This window comes from Mauremys reevesii, linkage group 3 (genome assembly GCF_016161935.1).
Source record: "Mauremys reevesii isolate NIE-2019 linkage group 3, ASM1616193v1, whole genome shotgun sequence".
NCBI classification, from domain to species: domain Eukaryota; kingdom Metazoa; phylum Chordata; order Testudines; family Geoemydidae; genus Mauremys; species Mauremys reevesii.
Window position 1 is genome coordinate 40,466,478 of NC_052625.1, and position 13,607 is coordinate 40,480,084.

At 43.2% G+C, this 13,607-nt stretch overlaps 1 protein-coding gene across 5 annotated transcripts in view; it reads left to right on the forward strand.

Moving 5' to 3' along the window:
* The first annotated feature begins 525 nt into the window (after positions 1–525).
* The window catches only part of PRKCE (protein kinase C epsilon), a 501,798-nt gene continuing 488,716 nt past the window's right edge, over positions 526–13,607 (forward strand). For 3 of the 5 annotated variants that reach the window (XM_039531433.1, XM_039531437.1, XM_039531434.1), the window contains exon 1: positions 526–1,645. In XM_039531433.1, the coding sequence (XP_039387367.1) occupies positions 1,298–1,645 (348 nt within the window). In that variant the 5' untranslated portion in view covers positions 526–1,297. The remainder of the gene's footprint in view (positions 1,646–13,607) is intronic. The other 2 variants (XM_039531435.1, XM_039531436.1) reach the window with 1 other exon arrangement.

The following is a 13,607-nucleotide window of genomic DNA, read 5'->3' on the forward strand; positions in this document are numbered from 1 at the left end:
AAATACACAGTTGAACTATAGACTTGCAGGCTAGGAAATAACAGTAACGTCTTGGGATCATCCACACCGGAGTGAGAATAAACAACACAACAACAACAGTACTACAGCGCGGGAGACTGCGGGTGGGGGTGGGGGCTAGATGTTTGCAGTGTTTATTGGGGAGCAGGATTTGAGTGTTAAAGAACTGACATAAAACGGGGGTGCTGTTTAAAACTTCAGAGGAAGACGATCAGGGATGTTCCCCCCCCCACTGGCTCACAACGTTTATCTTGAGCAGACTGGGGGGAGGAGGAAGAAGCCCCCACTCCCCCACCCCTGAACAAATCACCCCATGAATATGCAGGGCAGCGCTTATTGAGTCTGGAAGAGTCACGACCCCAGTCGTGGTTTCTTGACTTGCTTGTAGCTGTTGCTCTTTCATGCTCACTTTTACCGTATTGCTCCCCCAACAGGCAAAACTTTCTATTCACACACACACACACTGACGTCTTTTGCGCATTTCCTGCATTAGAGAGAGCGAGGCAAAGAGAGGTGGGGTGGTGCTGCTGCTGCTACTCAGCCCAGCACCACCGCGAGCCAGCAGCGCTAGCCATCCAGAAGGCGGTGGTCACCCTGTGCCTTTTTAAATCTCCAAAGAGCCTGATCCGGAGCAGACTCCCCTCATGCATTGGATTCGTTCCACTGGATCCTTGGCCTTTGAGGAGGAGGAGGAGGAGGAGAAGGCGAGGAGGCTCCTCGATCCTATGCGGATGTAAGGTCCCCGGGTGTGTGTTTTCTGAGCAGAGGCTGTGAAGTAGGCAGGGCTGGTTGTTTGGCTTGGTGGTTCGGGTTTGTGTGTGTTGCTGCTGCTGCCCACAGACAGTACTAGCGTGAGCAAGAGCCTCGGATCGCGGTTCTGCCTCCTTTGCAAAGGCTGATCCAGGATTATGATCTAGGTGAAGGGGAAGTCTGTTGCCCCCTCCCCCAAAGATTTATTATGCTCGGATTTTGATTGTATTTTGGGGGGGTTTCTGCAAACACGGCCGTCCCCCCTCCTTCCCTCCCTTCCTCCCTTGTTTTCCGTTAGAAACACAGGCACATTGTATGTATTCACGGGGTGTCGCAAGAGCAAAGGCTAAATAATCAAAGGTAGCAGCAGCGACAAGAAGGGAGCCCCCACGTTGTGGTCTCCCCCCCCTGCCCCCCGCAGACCTGCTCTCCTATTTATTGGTGAGATCTCCCTGCCTCCCTCCCTGTGCGTGTGAGTGTGTGTGTGAGTGAGTGTGCTTAATCCCAGGAAAAGTGAAGCCATCCAACCATGGTGGTTTTTAATGGCTTGCTGAAAATCAAGATCTGCGAGGCGGTGAATCTGAAACCCACACCTTGGTCGCTGAGGCATGCGGTGGGTCCCAAACCACAGACCTTTTTGCTGGACCCTTACATCGCCCTCAACGTGGACGATTCCAGGATCGGGCAGACCTCGACCAAGCAAAAGACTAACAGCCCTGCCTGGAATGATGAGTTTGTCACTGACGTTTGCAATGGCAGGAAGATTGAGATGGCTGTTTTCCATGATGCCCCCATCGGGTACGATGATTTTGTGGCTAACTGCACTATCCAGTTTGAGGACTTGCTGCAGAATGGGAGCCGCCACTTTGAGGACTGGGTAAGTGTTTGCACTGTAAATGCATATGGTTCTGTAAGGCACTGCTGGGGATGCAACACCTTCATTGCAGAGCTAGGTTGCCAATGTCATGAAATGGCTCTGAAGCCTTTCCAGGCTTTGTTATACTCAGTCAGGCACTGTTACCGCATATCTCCCTTCTCTAAGATGTGCTTTACAATTTTTATTTTGAGAGGGGGAATCATTGAGTCTGGATCCAGCCTCCGAAATGTCACTGCCTAAATGGGGAACAAGTCTAGTTGCTCCTATTGTACCAAAAAAAACCCAAAACAAAACAAACAAGACAGACCCCCAGTGCGTCCAGGAGTAACAATGCAGCAAAAACCCAGATCCAGAAGCTAGATCTTGATGGAGCCAGAATGTGGCTCACACCTCCCAAATTCTAATGCTTAAATTGAGAACACATATAAATGTTCTTGTTGCACCAACAGAATCCAGACCATGATGGATCCTGGCATGAAAGCACCACCAAAATCCAGATCTCATACTTAGAACCAGGCAATTTTTGATCCCAAACCCCGAACTTCACAGCATCAATAGAAAATAAACAGAGATATTCTTCTGACACCAAAAATCTGGATCTCGATGCATTCCAATGCAGTTATATTGCAGGTACTTGGTAGCTAAATCCTGTCAATTTTTGGTCCTAGTCTGTGAAATTCCACTGCCTAACTAAGCCACATGTTTAGCTGCCCCTTAAATATCCAGATCTGAGGTGCCCAAGCCCCACTGCGCTGCAAAATCTTGAATCCAGCATCCCAACATATTGTGGTTCAATTGCACTGCAAACAAAAAAAACATTTGGAGATGTGCATTTCACAACTATAATGTATCACTGAAACAGCAACAAAGTTGGCTATATGTATTGTAAATAATGTTAACAATAATGTTCACAAGAAAGCATTAGAAACAACCCTCTGATCTGGGATGTTCCATACATGACCAGCCATAATGTTGTGAAATGTGCACCTACATGTTTATTTATTCTTGATGAAGAATCCAAATCTGGGCATTATTTGTTTAGCAGATGGAATAACAACAAAACACCAGAGCCCAAACTAGAAAATAGTTGGCAGATCATGGGCCTGATTCTAATTTACACGAAAGGGCACCTTTACATCGCAATGGCAGTGTAAAGGAGCCTTAAAGTGGATGTAAAGAGGTGTCAGCGTGAAGGAAAGGGGCATTAGTGTAAATGACAATCAGGCCCTATTTATGCTGATTGACTAAGAACTGAATGAGGGCTGTATAATTTTTATTTTAATATTAAAATTAACCTTTATAGCTTTAAATGAGTCTATAAAGCCAAACATAACTTCCGCTAAATATGTTGCACCACGATGCTTGGGGTCTGTATTATTTTGGTGGGCTCTCAGAGTTGCTTATTTACCAAGTTTAGATGCTAAAACTGGGTATTATGCAGCCAAAACTTAGCTCATTTGGAAAGGTTTTTGCAGCTATCTTGTATCTGAAACCAGCAATGAAATCCTGGCCCCACTGAAATCAATGGGAATATCAGACCAGGATTCAGCTCACATTTTTTGGTGGAAGAATAGAAGCAAGACTTATTTTCTATTTTCATGGTACAAATTCTGAGTTTGTGGCCCAGATTTGGCAGGACCTTGAATGATTCAGATGCCAAATATGAATTTTGGCAGTGCTATTGTGCTGGGCATATCAGGGTTCAGATTTTTAAGGTGCAATAGGAGCATCTAAATACGTTCTTTAAGTAGGCAATGGAATTTAGCCGTTTGGGCCCCAATACTGACAAGATCTGTCAGGATCCTGGTAGCAAATCCAGGAATTTGTGGTGCTATTGTACTGAGATGCATTGAGGTTCAGATTTGTTGAGAGTAAAAGGAGTGTCTACATTTGTTTTCCATTGATGCAGTAGAGTTGAGGGCACGGTGGTCATGGCCAAAAATTGGCTGATCCAGCAGAATCCAGGTGCTGGATGTGCATTTTTGCATTGCTCTCATGCCGTGATGTCTTATGGTATGAATTTTATTGGTGCCGCAGGAGCAGATACACCTGTTCTCTATTTAAGTATTAGAATTTGAAGGGTGCGGCCAAAGACTGGCAGGATCCAGGGTTGGCCTTTTCCAAAATTATCTAATGAATCTTGCTTTACTGACTTTGATCAGTATAGGATAGAACATGGCATAATTATTATTATACTGCATGTGATTATTTCACTGGTTAATAGCTAGGGACATCCAACAAACTTGCTTTCAGGACAACAAACTGTTTCTTCAGCTGTTTTCACTGAGCTACTAGAGGCTTAGATTAAGCCTATATCTAGTGCCATCTCTAAACAAAATAAAAGTAAATAAAATCAACACATTTATTAACAACTTCAGCAGTATTTGAAGATTAAAGCCTAGAAAAAAGAAATGTTCTGTGAAATCAAATACATGAAGGTGCCTTATGATTCTTACACTACAAGGAAGATGTGCATGGCCTAAACCACCTTCAGTCAAACAAATATACTTGTGCATTGTAAGTATGCACTATCTGGACCTTTAATCATGTTAGAGATGAGGTTCTCATCTCTAACATGTTTAATAAGAGAAACAAATTCCTCATTTTAGGTCTGTAATTGAAGGCTGCTGTTTTTTCTGTTATTTTTGCTATTTTTCAGAAATTAAAGAACAGAAATTGGAGTTGCCAATTTCTCCTTAATGCCTGCAATATCTAATAAATATAGTCTGATGAACAGTCTTGGAAACTATGCTTATCAGTTCTAAGGTCTGCACATTAACACAGTAATCCTGGTAGTTACAACTGAGTAACATGTACCTGCTGAGCATATTAAATTAAATCACATTGTTACCATCTTTTACCTTACAACATCCAGTCTGATGCAATACTGCTTCCTACACTAGACCTTTATAATAAAATAAATTTGTCAAAATAATAATGTATTGATAACAGTTCTTGTCAACATATTAACAGCTCTCATGCATTCAAGTGCATGATCTTATAATACATACAGTTCTAAAATGTATTTTTATGAGAACTTTTTTTTTAAAATATCCATACTAGTTTTAAGGGGAAATTACTGACCTTGTATTTCTTATCAAAGGTCCAGAATGCAAAGTGGACATTGTTGTCCGATAAGTAGCTGAAAAGGAATACTGTGTTGTTTTCTAGGGGAAAAAAAATTTCTCCTGTATGTAGTCAGCTCACCTGCTTTGGTTGATTTTGCTCATTATGCTATCCCTAATGTTTTTTTAAAAGATGAATTTTTCAGGACTATGCTACATATTTTTCTCATTATTATGGCTGTGATGTAGACTGACACTATGGTTACAGTGGAAGCATTAACGTGATACACAAGTACAAAGCTTAGTATCATGATAGCGACTTTTGCATTAGGAAGACTCCATTAAACACGCAACAAGCAATTTTCTTTTATCCCTAGGAATACTCAGCAGTCACAAAAATTAATTTGTAACATTGTTTACTGATCCAGTGCAGACTACCTGTACATGTGTACCTCATGGCACATTTTCAAAGTGGTGTCTTATTTCAACACAATGGTCTACATACTAACAGATGGCAGATTTTTAAAGGATTAAATGCTATGTATGTGCTTTTTAAAAAAAAATGCTTGTGCATTTACGCAGAAGCTTGTGTTGATTTCTGAAAACAGAACAGTGACAATTAAAAAGATGGCTGCTTTTTACAGCGATGCATCAATACAGACACAGCACAGTTAAAGTGTGAGTTTTGCAGATTTTACTTGTCAATGGCTACATTGCAGTTTTAAAGAGAGTCCTAGATTGTTAATGTTACAAGCTTCTCTGTAGCTGAATAAAGTACTAGGAATGGGGCAAAGGATACTCAGGAAGATGTTGAAAGTTTTACATTTGGGAAATATGGAGCAATAAGTTAGGAAATCATGAGAAAATATTCTGTTAAAAATAACATGAAAGTATTAGTTAAGTGTGATTCAATTTAGGTAAAATGTCATTCATAATATTATAATGGACATGTCTTGATCTATTTTACCAAGGTTTATCATGTATGAAGTTTGTACTTTCATTTAGTAATATAGTCACATGTAAATCAGTAAGTTTTAAAGTGAGAAGAAAATTATTTTTATAACAAGGCTCATGACTGTAACTTTATGAACTAGAATTACTAGTGCTTATGTTCAGATCGCTAGTAGTCAGGACACTGGATATTAGTTTATCTGCCAGATGTGTGGCCGGATCCTAATCAACATAGCTCTGTTGACGTCACTGGATCTATGCTGATTACACTAGCTAAGGATCTTACCCAGTAGGCCCAACTCTTTGCATGTGTTCAACCAGGACATCCTAACTTTTAAAAATGAAGACCTTTTATTTGCATCACAGAATATCATAAAGCTAGAGTTAGAATAATGTACTGGACTTCATTTTGTACTGCCCTTTTCACATACTTCATTTCCCAATCATTGCTGATTCCCAAGATCTAAAAATGAAGCATATACTTTTAAAATCATCCTGCTTATTTACCTGATTTATTCAGTGATAGTAAAGCCAGTACTGGAAGCATCACATTTCCTTTAGTAAATGATGGTGATGACACTCATGTGACTGTGTCGCATCACTGGATAAAATAGGCTGATTATGAATTGAACAGAAAGTGACTGCCTCGTCAATCAGCAATTATGAAAAATGGAATTTGGAAAAGTTTAGCAGTTTACCTAAATATAGATTATGGGCCTGTAAAAACACTTGGAATGAGATTACTCATGGTAGTAAGTGTTTGCAAGGTCAGGTCCATACTTTGGGGCTGCAGTGAGTAGTGTCAAGACTTTAAGTGACACTGCCTAAAGTTAGGTGCATAAATTAGAAAGCCCTGATTTTCAAAGCGCTGAGCTAACACAGGAGTTGTTGGGCCTAGTTATCTAGTGAAAATATATGAGAAATACAAAAATATATGAGGAAGAATACTGGATATAACCAGTAGCAATATCCACTGAAAATAGTAGGATACAGCTTGCCACATACTATACTCCGTGTGCTGAGTTAATTGTAAAGGTTGTTCAGGTGCCTGCCCCTGGTTTTCTGCTTTGGATTGTCATGCACCTTTTGCTTTTTGTGTGATAACTTACCACAGCTAGCAGGTCTAGGAGTTCTATTATTCCAGTGGACAGTGGATTGAATTGTAATAATTTTAGTATAGGTCACTCTACATGTTAGTTTGTACTTGTGCGTGATGAGGACTGGATGATGAACGTTGGAAATAGACTACAGGAGTATGATCATTATGCATCTTCCCTTTTCTATTCTTCTCTATCCATTCAACTTATCTGCACAGAATATGAAATTTGAGAAGCCCAGGATTTTCTATTTAGAAGCTTTGCTTCTTACCTACATATTCAGAGCCAGATCATCAGCTGCTGTAAATCATATAATCTGTTGACTGTTGGTTGAAATCAATTAGTAAACTCTGATCCTGGTTGACAGGCATCTACATCACAAAACAACCATCACTAATTGGAAACCCAGGTTAATTTCAGCAAAATTTGACTATGCCATGGAGGCTGAACTACACTTTCACTCTGAAAGGTGTTGCTTCCAGATCAGGACTAAGAAGCCAGAGAAATGTGCAGTACTAGTATTTCCTGCAAGATACCAGTTATATGGATGAAGTGAGTGGATACAAATCATAATTCTGAAGAAAGAATGTAATTGTGTTTTATTTAACTTAGATTTTTTTATTTACATCTTGCTAGTGATTAATTTTCTTCTAATTTTATAGTCTTAAATTGCTGAAATGTGTATAATACTCGATTCTTCAATGAGCTTCCTAATTGTTAGTAAAATTTCAGCTGTTACATAGAGATTTTTCTCTACTATGGCCTGCTCTACACTACAAAGTTAGGTAAACATAAACTGCCTTGCGTCGACCTGTGTTCATTTGTCTACACTTAAATGCCTCCCACTGATGTAAGTGTCCTGTTACAATGACAAACACTACCTCCCTGAGCAGCATTGAGCCATGGTCGATGTACTGAGGTTGGCACAGCACAAGTGTAGATGCTGCATTACTTATGTCGACCCAGCTGTCGCACAATCCTCAACACTGATTGCTCTGGTCACAGTTGTGAACGCCACTGCCCAGGGGTCACGGAGACTGGAACCCACCTCTCCCGTTTAAAATTTTTGAAGTGCCTTTCTCTGACTGTCCAGGTTGGTGAGCACATCTAGTTGCTCTCCATTGTTGTGAGCAACTGCCCAGCTGAACTGTAGGCTACACATTCTAGGCATGCTTCAGCTTGGAGTAGACAGGAGATATTGGATCTCCTGGACCTGTGGGGAGAAGGGGTTGTGCAGGCACAGCTCTGAACCAGCCATAGAAATGTCATCATCTATGAGTAGATTGCAGGGGGATTGTAGGTACGATGGGGACCAACAGCAGTGCCATGTGAAAGCGAAGGAACTGTAGCAGGCATGCTAGAAGGCCTGGGAGGCAAAATGTCAATCCCATGTCAAGTCACAGACCTGCTGCTTTTGCAAAGAGCTGCATGCCATACTTGGAGACCCCACCACCACCCCGCAGACCACCGAAGATAAATCTGAGGAACCAAAATCGCAGGCCCCTTGCAAGAACAGCAAAGAGGAGCTGCAGAAGGAAGAGGAGGAAGATGGGGGACATGTGACCGGGGGGGAGGGATCCAGCTAAGCCATGAGCCAGGACCTATTTGAGACTCCACAGCAGTCCAGTCAGTCTTGGCAGTCGATCGTGGGTGAGCCCAGTGCAGGAGAAAAAACCTCGGGTAAGTGTGTACATTTATTTTCCATTACATTGATGCCCCTAACTTAGCAGCTCACAGATATAATTTTTCATTAATTTACTTGTACTTTAAGAGGTAGAGGTACAACAAAGAGAGGTATCTTGTTATCTGCTTTTCATTCCCCTTTAGAGTTAGGAGGGGTTGTAGAGGGGTCATAGAGAGCAGTTAGTTCATGTACACAGGAATGTCCCTTGAATCCGCCTGAGAGACTGTGATGAAACTTTCATGGTGATACTCTGCAGTCCTCTCCTGAAGTTTCTAGGGATGGCAGTCTTATATCTTCCTCTGTGGTAGGACAGTTTCCCATGCCACTCAGCAATAACTTTGGCAGGCACCATTGCAGTAAAGAGGCTAGCAGCATATGGGCCTCTTTAGGACGCCAGCTGTAACTGTGCTCTCTCTGCCTTTGTTACCTGCTGGAGTGAGATATCAGCTAAAATCACCACCATGTGTAGAAAATGGTACCATTATTCAGTGCAATTGCCCTAGACTCATAGTTTCATGCAACTGAGCAATGCCTGTGAGCCATACTCACAATGGCTGGTGCTGCGGATGGCATGTGCACAAGCACTCCAAAGCAGAAGGGTCAATAGACTTGTTTAAAATTTTAGGGGAGCAAGGGAGGGGAGTTCTGAATCTTAACTTTCACTTTCAGTTGTGACTATACTGACAATGGTTCCTCTGTGTGTTTTATTTGCAGCTGCTGCCATCGAGGCCTTGAGGGGTTCCTCCTCCACATCCTTGGAATGCCTGAGCCAGCTAAGAAGGAGAAAGAAGAGGACTCAGGTGGCATGTTCAATGAAATCTTGCAAGCCAGTGCTGCATCAGACTGTAAGCAAAGGGCTTGGACGTTGAACACTGCAGACAGCCTGGAGAAGGAAAGAGCGGACAGGAGAAAGACCCAGGAGTCCCAGCAGGAAAAGGAGCAGTAGATTCACCAGAACAGAATGGGGCTTCTCTGGCAGCAAACACAGATGCTGCAGTCTCTTGTGGACCTGCAGGTTCAACAATCCCGGGCTCGCCTCTGTTTGCAGTCCATGGAGAACTCCATTACAGCACTTCCCTACATACATCACAATGTATGTAGCACGTGGCACCAGGGGCCACAACCTTACCCCTACCACTCCACATCGGGGGGCTATTAAGGACAACCACAGCTTCACATACACTGCTCTGTGAAATCCACTGATGCTGTATATGTAGGTAAAATGGACTTGAATGCTCTTTCCCATTGGTAAGTTCTATTCCATTAATATATTAAGTTTTTAATGTATTTGCTTTTAAACGGTACAGATTGTTTTTGTACTGGTTTTGTTACTTAATAACATTCTATTATTTGGAAAACAATTAATCTTTATTAGTTCACAACATATGTTGCAGAGTGCCTAGTAGTTCAGAAAGCACCCAGCACTTCAAAATTAATAGGTGCATTGCCAGTTGTGTTCATAGCTGTATACCAAGCACCACACAATTCCTAACAAGCTCCAAAACAGCAGGGCAAGGTAGAGCACAATACACTGCAACGCATTACTGTGGCTTACTGTTAAAGTGCTCTTTCAAAGCCTCCCTGAGCTGTTCAAACTCAGCAGACAGCTGTTCCACCTCCACCCTCCATTCCGGCAGCAGCTTTTCCCTCTTTGCTTCACAGATATTATGCAGGACGCAGGAGGCAACTACAACCATTGGGATGGTTTTTTCACTGAGATCCAAACTTGTGATTAAACAACACCAGCGCCCCTTCAGTCTAGCAAAACCACATTCAACTGTCATTCTGTACCAGCTGAGCCAGTAGTTGAATCTTTTCTTAGTGCTGGTGAGGTGGCTAGTGTATGGCTTCATGAGCCAGAGGAGTAAGGGATAAGCTGGGTCACCCAGGATCACTGTTGACAACATTGCCAATCAGGAAAGAAGGTTCCTGCTTTCTGAACAGTCCGGTGTTCTTAAAGATGCAAGAGTCAAGCACCTTCCCTGACTAGCAATATGGATGTTGGTGAAGAATCCCTGGTGATCCATGAACTCTTGCATAACCATAGAAAACTAACTCTTTCTGTTGATGTTCTCTGTGGCAAGGTGATCAGGTGCCAAAATAGGGATATTTGTGCTTAGGGTTCCCAATTTTCTAATTGCACAAAACTGAACACCCCTGCCCTGAGGCCCTGCCTCTGCCCCACCCCTTCTCTGAGGCCCAGCCCCCAATCACTCCATCCCCCCCTTCTGCCGTCGCTCGCTCTCCCTCACCCTCAATCATTTTCATTGGGCTGGAGCAGGGGGTTGGTATGGGAGGGAGTGAGGACTCCAGCTAATTCCCTGCCTGCCCTGGCTCCATGCAGCTCGCAGAAGCGGCCAGCATGTCCCTGCGGGCCCTAGACAGAGGGGCCAGGGGCTCCATGTGCTGCCTGCACCTGGAAGCGCTGCCCCCACAGCTCCCATTGGCCGCAGGTCCTGAACACTTGGGAACTCCACCACCATTTGGGAACCCCGTTGCTACAGATCCATTCATTATCTTGCATTTTACTAAACATACAGCATCCATCTCCTGCACATTGCGGAGAGTCATGGTCCTGCGCAGCAGGAGACCATTAATGGCTTTGCACACTTGCATGACAACAGCCCCCACAGTGGATTTTCCAGTTCCAAAATGATTTTCCACTGACCAGTAGCAATCCAGCGTTGCAAGTTTCCACAGTGAAATCCCCCCTCACTTCTCTGCTGTCAGTGCAGCTCTCATTGTGGCGTCCCTGCACTGGAAGGCTGGGACAAACTTGGCACACAGATCCAGGAATGTGGCCTTGTGCATCTGAAAGGTCTGCAGCCATTGCTTATAATTCCAAGCTAGCATTTCAGTGCAATCCCACCAGCCAGTGCTTGTTTCTTGGGCCCAGAAGCAGCACTCCACCATCTTCAGCTGCTCTGTGAATACCACCGACAACCTTGAATTGTTTCTTGCTATATCCCACATCAATCTGTCCTCCGCAAAATTATCGTGGTCCATGCTGATTCAGTTCTTATGGCTCTGCAAATATCAAAGGATTGTGCATCCTGTGCTTGCAACATTTGTGACAATAGTGCAGAGCTGTGCAGGCTCCATGCTGCTGTCAGAGATGGCGGACTGCAAGGAGGGCTGCGCAGGTTCATGAGATATTTTAAAAAGGCTATAGATGACATTATGGGATGGAGACAGTTGCATGCTGGGAAGTTAACACCTTGCTCCCTGTCACTGCTGTGCGACTATTTTCTGCCCCACTATGCATTGCCAAAACTTCCCAAAAGACAATGCGCTGGACAATGGTGGGTTGCACACTTGGATAGCTACTCCTGGTGAGTCTGCACCAGTGCCAAAGCAAGGAGCCAAATACGCACGCATACAAACGATGTAATAACTGCGGTGACTATATGCATATCTTGCGTCGACCAGTTTGTAATGTAGAGTTGGCCTGAGAAGTTTGACATTTCACACATAAAAATTCTCATGTGTGCTGAAAAAGACAAATCCAGATCTTCATTAACATCTTTCCTCTGAGAAAAACACACTTACGCCTGTACTGCATTTGCAAACAAAATCACCTTCTGACATACTGAATTTCCACAAATCAAGAAATTGTTTGAGGTTGATGGGACTAGTGTTCCTATGTCACTTAGGTGTTTTTGAAAATCCTATCGTTAGCTGTCTAAATATTACTAGGAAAAGCAGTCAGTAAATAAAGACTGACATTTAATAAAATCCCTTTGCCCTTTACTCTTATTCATTACCACTACTACTGCTTATACAGCTCCAAGTCCTGCTGTCTTCTCTCACAGAGAACCCCCCCTGAGATCACAGCTGCCATCCCACCTACAGCTCTTCAAACACTGCTGAAATCAGTGGGAACTCGAGTCAGGATTGCAGGACTTTGCCCATAAGGGGTAATGAGTTACTATTGTCCTTCTTGTTGTACTTCGACAATGTCTTTTGCATTTTTATTGTGGTTTTATAATTTTGTCTTGTAAATGTGAACACGTTGTTTAGAAAACAAAGCTGGGGGATATCGTTCTTGGAATAATTGTATGACACCGGGGCTGGGGTAATGAAATGCTATGAGGGTGTCCCAGAGTGCGCCGGCTCTTTAAGGGAGTTGGGCTCAGCCTCACTGTGCCTTGTCTGGTGCCTCCCCAGGTGTTGGGCTTTGAGGCACAGAAACAGGAATCTGCTTAGCTTAGGCCATGTCTACACTACCACTTACGTCGGCAAAATTTCTGTCACTCAGGGAAGTGAAAAAAAAAGACTCCCCTGAATGACATAAGTTTCGCTGGCATAAGTGGTAGTGTGCACAGCGCTATGTCGGCATCTCCTGCCAACATTGCTGCCGCTGCTCGTTGGGCGGGTGGGAGAGCTCTCTCCTGTCGGTATAGAGCAGCTACATGAGAGATCTTTTAGCGGTGCAGCTGCATCAGTACAGCTGTGCTGCTGTAAGGTTTTTAGTGTAGACATAGCCTTAGTTGGTGGCACGAGAGCTTTTGGCAGATTTCTAGAGAAAGACCTGTGGGAGATTCACCATCAGAGAGGACTGGGGAAAGGACTTTCCAGCCCAGCCAGACGGAGAGGCCTGTGGGGAGCTATCTGGAGTGAGGAATGAGAACAGAAGCCTGACAAGGCTTGAGAAAATGCTGGACAGTAGGTTTGGGGAAATGTCTTGCGAGAGACATTTCAGGTGAATCTGAAATGAGGGAAAGGCTTGTTTGATTCAAGCTGATGTTTGAATTCTGACATGTTGATAAACTGGACCTTGAGAAGGGATGCTCTGAGTATCCAAGAAAGGGAAACTGAGGGAGTGATAGGGTCTGGTACCAGATTGTGTAAAACCTGTTGCAAGGATTGGAAAAAGGGAACATCAGAGAATACTGAATGAAATGCCCTAGCTCTGTATAAATAAGTGCTTTCCTACATTACAGATGTCACTAGAAAGGTCAGAAAAGAATATGCAGCAACAATTAAACACTTGGACCAGCAAATTATAGTATTAGCAAATAGTGCCATACATTAGGCAATTTTTTGAATGACAGTTATGCTTTGCACTAGTTGCTAAAATGAAATACAAACTAGCATGATCCAAAAAAAAGTGCAGAATTATATAACCTACTGATTGCTAGTCAAAGTGAGTGATTTGAGTTGCT